The sequence below is a fragment of the Scyliorhinus canicula genome, chromosome 9 (assembly GCF_902713615.1).
Source record: "Scyliorhinus canicula chromosome 9, sScyCan1.1, whole genome shotgun sequence".
Classification (NCBI taxonomy): domain Eukaryota; kingdom Metazoa; phylum Chordata; class Chondrichthyes; order Carcharhiniformes; family Scyliorhinidae; genus Scyliorhinus; species Scyliorhinus canicula.
Window position 1 is genome coordinate 80,360,783 of NC_052154.1, and position 15,355 is coordinate 80,376,137.

Here is a 15,355-nt window from a genome sequence, read left to right on the forward strand (position 1 = left end):
CCACATGCTCCCTTTCTAGGGACTCCCAGCCGCGTATGTAGCCGCGGAAGAGGGGCAGACAGTATGGTGGGACGACCCACTCGGTCGCCCGCTGCCTGGACCTATAAATGGCACACTTCGCCAGGCCCAGAAGCAAGTTCACAAGGAGGTCCTCCGCCATCCCCACCCCTCTACGCACGAGGTGAACTGGCCATATCTTTTTATTAAAACAGTAAAAAATATATACACGGCCAAACACTCATTTTGTGTTGGGGAAACGGTATCCTCCCCTCAGTACCAATGTACGGGGAGTGGGGGGGTGGATACTCTGATTATTGAAACAGTTCACAACATGTTTCTACAAAAAAGAAATGGTACAAGCACTAAACTTTGCGCTGGAGAGATCAGATACCCTCGCCTCCGTCCCAACAGAAGGGATAGGAAGGGGGTGGTGGGGAGAGAGGGGAAAGGAGGGTGGTGGGGAGGGAGGGAGTCGGAGTGTTGGTGAAGTGGGGGTGCAAATAGGGCACTGCCTGAACTATACAGAGGCAGAAAAACAGAAGAACCTTCACTTATGATGTCCAGATTCTGGGAGTTCCCCAGTGGGGGTGAGGGGCGACACTGTCAGGCACCCTGCTACAGAGCATCTCGTGCACGCTGCTCTCCCGACGCTGGGCGGCTGACAGCCTTCGGACAGTCACCTTCCAGGCCCGAACCCTCCATCACACTACGTGCGGGGGGCAACACAGGCCCGCCAACCAACTCAGGGACTGCCTTGATCCCGCCACCGGGATCATCGACAGGCAGGATCTCCTCAGGCTCCTCCCAGGGTCCCGGGCCAGAGGCATGTGGTGGTGCACATGCCTGGCCATGCTAAATTTCCCCTTAATTGGAAAAAAAAAAGAATTGGGTACTCAAAGTATTTTGAAAAATAAGTCCCCATATTAAATTTCATCTGCAAATTATTTGCCAATTCTGCCATGTCAACTGGCATCATCCTCACTGTTTGGCACACATTCAGGTAATTGGCAAATTTTGAAAATGTCATGATGTATTCCAACATCCATGTCATTTATACATCAAAAAAGCATGGATACTGGCACTGACCTTCATATATCTTAAAATGGGTAAAGAGTTCAGAACAAATTCTTCATTCTTTCTTTCACAAAGCTATATACATTGAAGGCTATTTAATTTGTTTGCTCATCATAACGTCATAACATACAGGAATGGGAATATACATTATGGACCCTCGAAGGTGTGATGAAGTAATTGTCATTTTTATATATTGCAGTATTGTTATTAAAACTTGTGTTAAGATGCATACAGGCAGTGACTGCTAGTGCTATTATCAAGGGGTTGTAAAAGTGAGGTAATCATTGATTTGCAGGTGATGTGTTCTGCTAATAGATTGAGAACCATTTACTTGTTTACAGATAGCTAGCTAATGGAATATTGTTTGTGTTGAGGACCACTGGGGTGCAGATAATTTATGAAGGGTATTGTGTTTGGGACTGGTTAAAGTCAAGGGACATCTCCTAAGAAGGGACAAAATAATGACTCGTGCTTTCAGGTGGGGTAGTTAATGGGAGGAGGCAGGTCTGAAAAGTTAGTTGATCCTGGAACTTTCATCTGAAAAGATGAGTTTTACTTTGCTTCTGAATGGTTGTCACTCCAAAGATTTTGCACACAGAAAGGAAAGTAGAAACCTGGTTAACTTATTCATGAATGATATTTGGAACATAGTGGCAGGTTTAGGAAATTAGTTAAGGTTTTCTTTTTACACAAGAACTGATGTAACATTGCTTAATTGGAATATAGTGGTAGATTCAGAAGTTAGAACATAGAACATTACAGCGCAGTAAGGGCCCTTCGGCCCTCGATGTTGCGCCGACCTGTGAAACCATCTGAAGCCTATCTGACCTACACTATTCCATTTTCATCCATATGTCTAAATAGTGACCATTTAAATGCCCTTAAAGTTGGCGAGTCTACTACTGTTGCAGGCAGGGCGTCCCACACCCCTACTACTCTCCGAGTAAAGAAACTGCCTCTGACATCTGTCCTATATCTACCACTCCTCAATTTAAAGCTATGTCCCCTCGTGTTGGTCATCATCATCCGAGGAAAAAGACTCTCACTGTCCACCCTATCTAACCCTCTGACTATCTTATATGTCTCTATTAAGTCACCTCTCAGCCTTCTCCTCTCTAACGAAAACAACCTCAAGTCCCTGAGCCTTTCCTCGTAAGACCTTCCCTCCATACCAGGCAACATCCTAGTAAATCTCCTCTGAACCCTTTCCAAAGCTTCCACATCCTTCCTATAATGTGGTGACCAGAACTGCACGCAGTACTCCAGGAGCAGCCGCACCAGAGTTATGTACAGCTGCAGCATGACCTTGTGGCTCCGAAACTCAATCCCCCTACTGATAAAGGCTAGCACACCATATGCCTTCTTAACAGCCCTATTAACCTGGGTGGCAACTTTCAGGGATTTATGTACCTGGATGCCGAGATCTCTCTGTTCATCTACACTACCAAGAATCTTGCCATTAGCCCAGTACTCTGCATTCCTGTCGCTCCTTCCAAAGTGAACCACCTCACACTTTTCCGCATTAAACTCCATCTGCCACCTCTCAGCCCAGCTCTGCAGCTTATCTATGTCCCTCTGTATCCTTTAACATCCTGCAGCACTATCCACAACTCCACCGACCTTCGTGTCATCTGTAAATTTACTAACCCATCCTTCTACACCCTCTTCCAGGTCATTTATAAAAGTGACAAACAGCAGTGGCCCCAAAACAGATCCTTGCGGTACACCACTAGTAACTGAACTCCAGGATGAACATTTGCCATCAACCACCACCCTCTGTCTTCTTTCAGCTAGCCAATTACTGATCCAAACCGCTAAATCACCTTCAATCCAATACTTCCTTATTTTCTGCAATAGCCTACCGTTGGGAACCTTATCAAACGCCTTACTGAAATCCATATACACCACATCAACCGCTTTACCCTCATCCACCTGTTTCGTCACCTTCTCAAAAAACTCAATAAGGTTTGTGAGGCATAATCTACCCTTCACAAAACCGTGTTGAGTATCGCAAATCAACTTGTTCTTTTCAAGATGATTATAAACCCTATCTCTTATAACCTTTTCCAACATTTTACCCACAACCGAAGTAAGGCTCACAGGTCTATAATTACCAGGGTTGTCTCTACTTCCCTTCTTGAACAAGGGGACAACATTTGCTATCCTCCAGTCTTCCGGCACTATTCCTGTCGACAAAGACGACATAAAGATCAAGGACAAAGGCTCTGCAATCTCCTCCCTGGCTTCCCAGAGAATCCTAGGGTAAATCCCATCTGGCCCAGGGGACTTATCTATTTTTACACTTTCCAAAATTGCTAACACCTCCTCCTTGTGAACCTCAATTCCATCTAGCCTGGTCGACTGAACCTGAGTATTCTCCTCGACAACATTGTCTTTCTCCAGTGTAAACACTGACGAAAAATATCCATTTAACACTTCCCCTATCTCCTCTGATTCCACACACAACTTTCCACTACTATCCTTGATTGGCCCTAATCTTACTCTAGTCATTCTTTTGTTCCTGATCCTGTTCCTTGATCCGATCCGCCAATGACTTTTCGTGTCCTCTTCTCGCTCTTCTTAACTATCCCTTTAGGTCCTTCCTGGCTAACTTGTAACTCTCAAGCGCCCTAACTGAACCTTCACGTCTCATCCTAACATAAGCCTTCTTCTTCCTCTTGACAAGTGCTTCAACTTCCTTAGTAAACCACGGTTCCCTTGCTCGACAACTTCCTCCCTGCCTGACAGGTACATACTTATCAAGGACACGCAGTAACTGTTCCTTGAAAAAGCTCCACATTTCGATTGTACCCATCCCCTGCAGTTTCCTTCCCCATCCTATAATCCTAAATCTTGCCGAATAGCATCATAATTGCCTTTCCCCCAGCTATAATTCTTGCCTTGCGGTATATACCTATCCCTGCCCATTGCTAAAGTAAACATAACCGAATTGTGATCACTATCACCAAAGTGCTCACCTACATCTAAATCTAACACCTGGCCGGGTTCATTACCCAGTACCAAATCCAATGTGGCCTCGCCCCTTGTTGGCCTGTCTACATACTGTGTCAGAAAACCCTCCTGCACACACTGCACAAAAAACTGACCCATCTATAGTACTTGAACTATAGTATTTCCAGTCAATATTTGGAAAGTTAAAGTCCCCCATAACAACTACCCTGTTACTCTCGCTCCTATCCAGAATCATCTTTGCAATCCTTTCCTCCACATCTCTGGAACTATTCGGAGGTCTATAGACAAATCCCAACAGGGTGACCTCTCCTCTCCTGTTCCTAACCTCGGCCCATACTACCTCAGTAGACGAGTCCTCAAACGTCCTTTCTACGGCCGTAATACTTTCCTTGATTAACAATGCCACACCCCCCCCCCTCTTTTACCATCTTCTCTGTTCTTACAGAAACATCTAAATCCTGGAACCTAGGGCAGCACGGTGGCCTAGTGGTTAGCACAACCGCCTCACGGCGCTGAGGTCCCAGGTTCGATCCCGGCTCTGGGTCACTGTCCGTGTGGAGTTTGCATATTCTCCCCGTGTCTGCATGGGTTTCGCCCCCACAACCCAAAAATGTGCAGAGTAGGTGGATTGGCCACGCTAAATTGCCCCTTAATTGGAAAAAATAATTGGGTAATCTAAATTTATTAAAAAAATAAAATAAAAAAATCCTGGAACCTGCAACAACCATTCCTGTCCCTGCTCTACCCATGTCTCCGAAATCGCCACAATATCGAGATCTCAGGTACCAACCCCTGCTGCAAGCTCACCCACCTTATTCCGGATGCTCCTGGCGTTGAAGTAGACACACTTCAAACCAGCGTCTTGCTTGCCGGTGCCCTCTTTCGAACTTTTAACCCTATCCCTGACCTCACTACTCTCAACATCCTGTACACTGGGACTATAATTTAGGTTCCCATCCCCCTGCTGAATTAGTTTAAACTCCCCTGAAGAGCACTAGCAAATCTCCCCCCCAGGATATTGGTACCCCTCTGGTTCAGGTGAAGACCATCCTGTTTGTAGAGGTCCCACCTACCCCAGAATGAGCCCCAATTATCCAGGAAACCAAAACCCTCCCTCCTGCACCATCCCTGTAGCCACGTGTTCAACTCCTCTCTCTCCTTATTTCTCACTTCACTAGCACGTGGCACGGGTAACAATCCAGAGATAACAACTCTGTTTGTTCTAGCTCTCAGCTTCCACCCTAGCTCCCTGAATTTCTGTCTCAAATCCCCATCTCTCTTCCTACCTATGTCGTTGGTACCTATGTGGACCACGACTTGGGGCTTCTCCCCCTCCCCCTTAAGGATCCCAAAAACACGATCAAAGACATCACGAACCCTGGCACCTGGGAGGCAACACACCAACCGTGAGTCTCTTTCGTTCCCACAGAACCTCCTGTCTGTTCCTCTAACTATGGAGTCCCCAATGACAAGTGCTCTGTTCCTCTTCTCCCTTCCCTTCTGAGCAACAGGGGCAGACTCTGTGCCAGAGACCTGTGCCCCATTGCTTACCCCTGGTAAGTCGTCCCCCGCAACAGTATCCAAAACGGTATACCTGTTATAGAGGGGAACGACCACAGGGGATCCCTGCACTGCCTGCCGGTTCCCTCTCCCTCCCTGACGGTACCCCATCTACCTTCTTCTTTTACCTGAGGTCTGACTAGTTAGTTAATGTTTTCTCTTTTTCTCAAGAACTGATGTAACTATTAACTGTGAAGCTATTTCTTTGTTGCTAATGTCAATTCTGGTTCAAATTAAAGTTTGTTTTAACATAAAATATACCGATGAGTCAGTGTTATCACTCTCTTGTTGCAGTAACATTTCCTCCGTTTTACAAATTGCAAATAGTTGGTTTCTCATCTGGGATTCGAACAAAGATCACGGATCTTATCAAAGAGGGTGACATGGTGGCATAGTGGTTAGTACTGTTGCCTCACAGTACCAGGAACAATTCCATCCTCAGGTGACTAGGTGTGTTGAGTTTGCACGTTCTCCTCGTGACAGTGGGTTTCCTCCGGGTGCTCTGGTTTCCTCTCACAGTCCGAAGATGAGCAGTTTAGGGGATTGGCCATGTTAAATTGCCCTTTAGTGTCCAAAGATTAAGTGGGGTTACAGGGATAGGGTGGGAGAGTGGACCTATGTAGGGCGCTCTTTCAAAAGTTGGCACAAACTCGATTGGCTGAATGGCCTCCTTCTGCACTGTAGGTATTCTTATGATTGATCTGATATTGAATTCACCGGTCTGCCTGTTCCCCATTAGCCTAGATTCCCCAATACTTCAAGGATCAGTCTACCTCAGCTCTAAATGTTAATCAACTCTGCCTTCACAGCTCGTCAGAATAGATAACTTAAATATTCACAACCTGACAGAAGGTCGTCATCTCCTAATCATAAATCACATATTTTACATTACCTTTCACCTGTTTCCCTGAACATTTAGTCCTTAACCCAAAACCTTTCCTCATGTAATTCACAGAATACTTTAAACTTTGGTCACACTTCAATCATGATAATAAGACACCTCCTGGAACTTGCATGGTCACATATTGAACACAAATGGAGTAGCAAAATAGTTCTTTCATCAGTTTTTGTTGAATCAAATCTTGTACACAGAAAGCTTAGTGTATCTGCATCATAAGATTATATACTGAGTGCCCCTTGCATTATTAGTCTAGGAAACTGAAGGAGGTTCATATGCAGAGTTGTTTAGAAAGGGAATGTCCAATCTTAATGTCATCTAGGACACCAGAATACAAACAAATCCTCCAAATGCAGATGATCAAAACATTTGTTTCCATTCCAAAGGCTGCTCGTTATGGACACAGTGGTCCAGTGAATTAAGACCCGAACGTTCCATAACACAAACCGGTGACAATGGAAGTAGTGCGTTCATTCCGTTATCAGCCCCTCATTTAAAAATCCTCTTCGACAAAGTGTCTGTTAATATCTTACAGTAAAAAGTCTTACAACACCAGGTTAAAGTCCAACAGGTTTGTTTCAAATAGGGACAGCACGGTTGCACAGTGGATTAGCCCTGTTGCCTCACGGCGCCGAGGCCCCACGTTTGATCCCGGCTCTGGGTCACTGTTTGTGTGGAGTTTGCACATTCTCCCGGTGTTTGCGTGGGTTTCGCCCCCACAAACCAAAAGATGTGCAGAGTAGGTGCATTGGCCACGCTAAATTGCCCCTCAATTGAAAAAAAAATGATTTGGGTACTCTAAATTTATTTTTAAAAACAGGTTTGTTTCAAATCACCAGCTTTCGGAGCACTGCTCCTTCCTCAGGTTAACATTTTAATCACACGTTCACGCGTTGTTACAAGTCCAAAAGAAACTATTCCTCAAAAAAAAGTAAATAATTCCCTCCCTCAAAAGTACCAGCTGGGGCAAAAAGTTCTCTCCTTGTACTGATTTCCCCGGGTGAAGCAAGATAAACACTTACCCAAACACACCAACCATCTGACACCAAGTACCAGGCCATCTCCAACGCCAGGCCATGGCCATCGGCCCACTCGGGTCGGTTTGCTGATCCCAAGTCGCTTTCACCATGATCCAAGGCGGCGGCGTTTTCTCCGCTGATGCCCTCGGTTGGCCGCTCGCCGTTTATGGCGTCGCTGGGGGTGGGAGCGCTGAGGTCGGGCGGCTGCTGGGCGGCGGGGCTGGGCTCTGAGCCGGGCGGTAGGCTGAGGTGGGAATAGGCACTGAAGAGGCTGGCGGCCAGCAGCGCTGCGCTCAGGGCCGTGTAGGTCCGCAGGCTGGGCCAGGGGAACCGCTCGAGGAAAAGCAGAGGCATTACAGGGCCGCGTTGGTTCAGAGCTGGGCTGCCGTTACCCCGGTGACTGGGGGAAAGGGGGGTGTGGGAGAGGGCCGCGAAGTCACGGCCTCCGAGATTGCCGTTAACTCTCCGGCGCCCGGGGTTTTCCCTTTCTCACTCCAGCTGCTAATTCTCCAGCGATACCGGTGACGTCGCCAAAGGGCAGGTAGGGGCGGGGCTGACTGGGTATAACCGGAAGTGATTGCGTGAAACGTCATTCCTCGTCAGAGAACATCCTGAAGGGTACGGGCCACGCTGTCATGGAGATGGTCTCCATGGTTACCAATGCCTGGGGTCATCAATGCAGCTCGTTGAAGATACTAATAGCAAAAATACTGACTCACTTGACGCTCTTGTGCTAATACAGGAAGCGACAAAAATGACCCATAATATGCTAAAACAGCTATTAACAGTTTAATTTATCATTGCCGGTATCATTCCTGCGTCAGCCCATCTGCTGCTGAATCCCTCATCAACATCTTCCTTTCCCCAGATTTGACTGTTCCAATGCTCTCCCGGATGGCTTCTTATCTACCACCCTCCATAAACGTGAGCTTATCCAAAATTCTGCTGTCCACTTGCACCGAGGTCTGTTCATCCATCACCTATGTGCGACCTACATTGCTTGTTTGATAAGATTTGATTTCTTGTCACGTGTACCAAGGTACTGTGCAAAGTATTGTTCTGCCTACAGTCCAGACAGATCGTTCAATACATGAAAAAACATAGGACATACATAAATACACAATTTAAATACATAGACACAGGCATTGGGTGAAGCATGCGGACGTAGTACTACTCAGTAAAGAAGATGTGCGAGGAGATGAGTCCATAACAGGGTCATTTTGGAGGCTGGTAATAGCAGGGAAGGATTGTTTTTGAATCTGTTAGTGTGTCTTCTTAGATTTTTGTATCTTCTGCCCAATGGAAGAGCTTGGAAGAGAGAACAACCAGGGTGGGAGTGGTCTTTGATTATGCTTCCCGTTTTCCCAAATCAGCCGGAGGTGTAGACAGAGTCAATGGATGGGAGGTGGTTTTGTGTAATTGACTGGGTTGTGTTCACGACTCTCTGTAGTTTCTTATAGTCTTCGGCCGAGCAGTTCCCATACCAGGCTGTGATGAAGCCAGGTAGGATGCAATCTATGGTACGTCTGTAAAAATTGGTAAGAATCAATGTGGACATGCCAAATTTCCTTCGTCTCCTGAGGAAGTAGAGGCGCTGATGTGCTTTCTTGGGCGTAGCATCAACATGAGGGGACCAGGACAGATTGTTGGTGATGTGTACAACTAGGAATTGGAAGCTGTCAAACATCTCCACCTCGGCACCATTGATGGAGACAGTATGATACTTCGCTTCCTGAAGTCAATGACCAGCTCTTTGGTTTTGCTGACATTAAGGGAGAGATTGTTGTAATTTCACCATGCCACTAGATCTCTACCTCCTTTTTTTAAATGTTTTTATTCTCCATTTTCACATTTTCCTCCAAAATTTACACCCCACCCACAAACAGTAAACGGTAAAAGATACAAAATCAATCCCCTTAACAATAACAACGATCCCATCCTCCCACCACCCCAAACAACGGCCCACCTGTCACTATATGCATCCAATAAAACAAACCCTCCCACGGTGGAAACAAAAAACAAAGGAGAAAAAGGACCGCCCATGGTCACCATAGAGTCCACTCCCCGCCCCCCCCCCCCCCCCCCCCACCCTCAACGCCGTCCAACCTCTGAAAGAGTACCGTACGTGATACCCAAGAGTTGTAAACACCCCCCCCCCCCCCCCCCCACCTCCCAACTCCTCCTGTCCACTGCCTCTTGTAAAACTCCTCCCCCAAACCTCGGTTCCTTTCCCCCAACTTTCTACCCTGGCTAGACCACTCGGACCCTGTTCTGCCAGGCTCCAATGGTCACAGCCCCTCCCCCAACCTCACTCCTGTTCACTGGCCGGTTTAAACTGGCCAGCGCGGAGGCCCCCGCCCGGGTCCCTTTCCCCCTTGCCCGGCCCTAGGAAAGTCCAGAAATCCCCTTTTAGCACACACACCCCGCATATCCACCTACACCCCAAAGAGCCCTCACTTCGAGTGCAAGTCCCATCACTTCCCTTATCCAAATACATACAACATTGGCTCCTTTAGCCCATATACCCGCACGCAGTGAAACAAAAAAGAAGAAAATACAGTCCTAAGGTTACATCGGCACATGGCCATTTCTCAATTTCTCAGTTCTGCACAGTCCTTCTGCCTTCGCAAACTCCTTCACTGCTTCCGCCGTTCCAAAATAAAAGTTCTTGAGCTTGTAAGTCACCCTCAGCTTTGCTGGATATACAATGCCGCACTGCACCTTGCTAATGTACAGTGCCCTCTTCACCCGGTTGAAAGCAGCCCACCTCCTCGGCAGCTCCACCGTAAAGTCCTGGTATACACGTATACCAGCTCCGGCCTACTGCACCACCGGCTTCTGCTTGGCCCAGCACAGGACCTTCTCTTTCACACTGTACCTACGGAAGCACAGAGTCACTACCCTTGGCGGCTCACTCGCCCTTGGTACAGGCCTCCACGACCGATGAGCCCGATCCAACTCATATCGGGAGGGATCCTCAACTCCCCCAATAGGTTCGGCAGTATACCAGCAAAATACTCATTCGGCCTCGGCCCTTCAACTCCTTCGGGCAGCCCCACAATCCTCAAATTCTGTCGCCTGGATCTGTTTTCCACGTTTTCCATTTTTCCTTGCAGATCCTTGTTAACCTCAAACACCTTCCACATCTCCTTCCCCATCGAGGCAAGTTGATCACCGTGCTGCAACACGTCTCCTCCACTTCCTTCAGTGTCTCCTCTTGCGCCTGCACCTCCGCCACTGCGCTCGCCACCGCCGTCGTCACCGGGGAAATCGCCTCCTCCACCAGCACACTCAAAACCTCCCTCATCTCCTTCGTCATCGCCTCCAAGTGTTTTGCAAACTGCCTTTCGAATTCTGCAACCATCACCTTGGTTATTTCTTCAGCCGTAGGCAATGCGGCCTCCTCTGGTGCTCCAGCCTCCTTTTTCCTTGGTGACCCCATGGTGACCTCTCCACTCCCTGATCGACCTTCAGCTGTTTTTATAACAGCCGTTTTCTTGCTGATCCTGGACATCTTCTTATGCTGTGCCTCCTCTGTGCCTTCTCCCTGCCTTTGATGCCTCCGTGGACCCTGGGACCGGCTTAAAGCCCCGAAAATGCCTTTCCTGAACGTGAGCCCTCCGCTGCGCGGCTGCCTCCCACCCGCCGTCACCAGAAGTCCGATCTCTACCTCCTTCTTGTACTCTGATTCATCATTGTTTGAATCTGACACGTTACGGTTGTGTCATCAGCAAACTTGTAGATGGAGTTGGAGCCACATTTTGCCACACAGTCGTGTGTGTATAGGGAGTGTAGTAAGGGGGCTAAGTACTCAGTCTTGCGGGGCCCCGCTGTGGAGGATTATTGTGGAGGAGGTGTTGTTGTTTATTCTTATTGATTGTGGTCTATGGGTCAGAAAGTCAAGGAAGAGCAGGTAAGAACATGGCTGCGCATCCTATGTTCCCTGACCTCTCAGCCCCAAGTCTAAGTTCTTTTTCAATCCCTGCTCATGCCTCGAGACTTTATTTCTACCTCAACCATGTCTCCTGTTTCCCAATTCCGCATTGGCCTGAGACCTCTACTGCCTCCCAGCCCCATGCTCGGGTTTCTCTCTTTTTTGAGTGAAAAGCGAGAACGACAGAAAAATGGTGGCACAGTGGTTATCACTGCTGCCTCACAGCGCCAGGGATCCAGGTTCAATTCCAGTCTTGAGTGACTGTCTGTGTGGAGATTGCGTGTTTTCCCCTTGTCTACCTGTGTTCCCTCTGGGTGCTCCGGTTTTTTCCCACAATCCAAAGATGTGTAGATTACATAGATTGCTATGCTAAATTGCCTTTTGGTAAAAAGATTGACATGTCACCACACACTAACACATGCTTCTAATGGCTATTCCCATCATAATATCCAATTGAGGAGTAACTACTCGACAAGAGCTCTTGGGATTCAATTCATCAACCATTCGAACTATGGCAAAGAGGGTGGTTCTTCTCGGACCTGTCGCAAATTACAAGGCTGCAGCATCCATTTAAAATAACATGTTGGTTTGGACAGGTGAAACTAAATTCAGGCAAAATCCCCTTTTTTTAATGACTATATGGAGCACCAGTGAAGGAAACGACATTTCACCAGCCAAATCAATCAAACTAGGGTAGCAGGGTAGCATGGTGGTTAGCATAAATGCTTCACAGCTCCAGGGTCCCAGGTTCGATTCCCGGCTGGGTCACTGTCTGTGTGGAGTCTGCACGTCCTCCCCCTGTGTGCGTGGGTTTCCTCCGGGTGCTCCGGTTTCCTCCCACAGTCCAAAGATGTGCGGGTTAGGTGGATTGGCCATGCTAAATTGCCCGTAGTGTCCTAATAAAAGTAAGGTTTAGGGGGGGGGTTGTTGGGTTACGGGTATAGGGTGGATACGTGGGTTTGAGTGGGGTGATCATGGCTCGGCACAACATTGAGGGCTGAAGGGCCTGTTCTGTGCTGTACTGTTCTATGTTCTATGTTCTAAATGCCAGCCAATCTCTATCATTGGTGCCGGTCCGCAATTTAAATCAGCACAGCCTTCTGGATCCTTTTTTTTAATTAAAGGCACATGCCACGCTTTATTTTGCTTGAATTAAATTGAAGGCTGCCTTCAAGACATATGTCCATAAATCGTCCATGGATCAAAAATGTAATGGCAAAAATATAAGGAAGGGGGAAACAATGGAATAGACATGAAATAAACAAGAAAGAACACGTAGGACCCTTAGAGATCCCGAACTGAAATGGCCATACAACAGAAGGCCATAACTGGCAGCTACAACTCACTACAGGAATTCTTATCATCATTACATTTCAAAGGTATGCACACAAACAATTACTTCAACAATTTAGACGACCCAATAATTTCCAATTAAGGGCCAATTTAACGTGGCCAATCCACCTAAGCCGCACGTCTTTGGGTTGTGGGGGTGAAACCCACGCAGACACGGGGAGACTGTGCAAAGTCCACACGGACAGGGACCCGGGGTCGGAATTCGAATCTGGGTCCTCAGCGACGTAGTCCCAGTGCTACCCATTGTACCACATGTCGCCCTTATCATATGATGTACTCAAGGAAATATTTTCTGTGCTTCTGCCATTTATTAAAATTATTTTTTTCCTACAGAACATAGTCACAGTACATCCACATCGTAGTTGGGCCCTGAAATTTCAGGCTCTAAGTATCTTTGAAGAACCAACATTCAAATTGATTCATACTGTGAGCATGGGGGTGGCAGGGAGAGGTGAAATCCAGGTACGTACACGTCATCAAGCTCAGAGCTGCTACCAACATGTTCCCCTATTTCCCTACCCATTTCCTCACCATCACAAAGACATACATTGAAACTCTATGTCAATATATATCAATTGTTTCAATTTCCTTGCACCTCTCAGCCACTCTAGCCTGTCTTCGTCTGAACTTGCTGTGCTCCGCTCTCTCAGGTCCAAACCTGACTTTTTCATGTTAGGATCCTGGATGAGAACGCAACATTTTGCAGTTTGTAAAACTGTGAGGAAATGTTACTGCACCACAGGAGTGATAAGACTAACCCATAGGTATATTCTATGTTAAAATAAACTTTAATTTAATTTAAACACAGAATTAGCAACAAAGGAATCCACTAACAGGACTGTCCCAGTTGGCCCATCGTGTCAACCTGTTCCTGTCCCACTGAGCCCATTTCTTCCTATCTTAATTCCATCCTCTCTCCTCTTTTCCAGTCTTTTCCCACCTACATCCATGATTCCTCTGATATGCCGTATCAACAACTTTCAGCTCTCCAGCCCAAACTGCCTCCTCTTTACCATGGATGTCTCATCCCTCTATACCTCCATTTCCTACCAGAATGGTCTGAGGACACTCTGCTTGTTCTTCGAACAATGGCCTGAACGATCCCCATCCACTGTCACCCTCATCTGTCTGGTTGACCTTGCTCTCTCACTGGAACAATTTCTCCTTTAACTTGTCTATTTAACTTGGCAATGTTCTCTGTTAATTATTCTGTTGTCTACTATGTACGTACGGTGAACATTCTCTCGGCCGCAGAAAAATACTTTTTACTGTACTTCGGTATATGTGACAATAAATCAAATCAATCAATCAATCAACTTCCTCCAAACAGAAAATGTGGCTCTTGGTGCCATATGCGTCCCAGTTTTGCCTGTCTCTTTATGGGTCTGTTAAAATTGAGGCTGACACTCCAGTGCAGTGCAGCATTGCACCGTTGGAGGTGCTGTTTTTCGGATGAGAAGTTTAACTGAGGTCCCATCTGCTTGTTCAGGTGGATGTGAAAGATCCCATGCATAGTTTGAAAAAGAGCAGCGGAGTTATCCTCTGTTTCCTGGCCAATGTCTATCCTTGAATCAAGATCACAAAACAGTTTATTTGGCCATTATTGCATTGTTAGCGACATTCGTAAAATATTAGTGGAATATAGATGTTTTATTGTGATGCTATCTCAACCAAACAGAAGAAGCAAAAAAAGGAAGTACAGCGTCACTGTGGATGTATGTCCTTCCTTGGTTGGCAAAGTGGACATTTGTGTCTGAAAAGGTCTGTTTTATCAAGGAATTGGAAATTTGAGCCTTTATGGAGTCAATGGAAAGGGTACAAAGCACTCTGCAAGATCTATAAACAACCTGCAATGAGGTTAGACAGCTACAATGAGGTTAGACAGGAAGACTGCAGTCCATCATGGATTCAACTCTAAAACCAAACTGACCAGTAGCATTAATGGCATTGTAATCCTTATTTCCCATTTATTTTACTTTGTGGTTATCATTTTGATCCATGGATTTTAGAATCATAGAATCATAGAAATGGACATATAACCTTTAAGTCGAGCAGAGGAAGTGAGGAACTCAAAAGTTGCAAAATGGTACACTGTGCTATGGAGGTGTAGCTTCTGAACAGAAAAACTCAGACTTTGTGGTACACAAGAGAGCAAAGGGATTTAGTTTGACTGGTTGGCAGGTGGCCAATGAATTGGCAAAAGATCATATTCTGCCTGGCAACAGGTGATGATTGGGTCCGACCCAAGAGGGATGGTTTTCAAAGGATGCAGGAAGTGAGAGTCGGACCCTGGATGCTGAGAGGAGCTGCTGTGAGTGTCTGCCTCCCTCTCTCTATGTCTCTTTCATCAGAGATACCATCTATCTGCAGTTTTCTGAACCCGCAGAGAGGTTTTTGAGATCTGGATGAATCTACAGTGAAAACCATAATGGACCAAAAACAAAAAATTCCAACTGAAGACCGAGATTGAAGAAAGACGTACTGGAAGATGTACATCTGAAACAACAAAGAGTCTTATCCTTTTACTTACATCATTATTTTACA

General features: G+C 46.6%; 1 protein-coding gene across 1 annotated transcript in view; it reads right to left on the minus strand.

Moving 5' to 3' along the window:
• Positions 1-8,036, minus strand: part of amfra (autocrine motility factor receptor a) — an 82,472-nt gene extending 74,436 nt beyond the window's left edge. Inside the window, exon 1 of the mRNA XM_038807030.1 lies at positions 7,528-8,036. Within this exon, the coding sequence (XP_038662958.1) occupies positions 7,528-7,878 (351 nt within the window). The 5' untranslated portion in view covers positions 7,879-8,036. The remainder of the gene's footprint in view (positions 1-7,527) is intronic.
• Between the last annotated feature and the right edge of the window lie 7,319 nt (positions 8,037-15,355).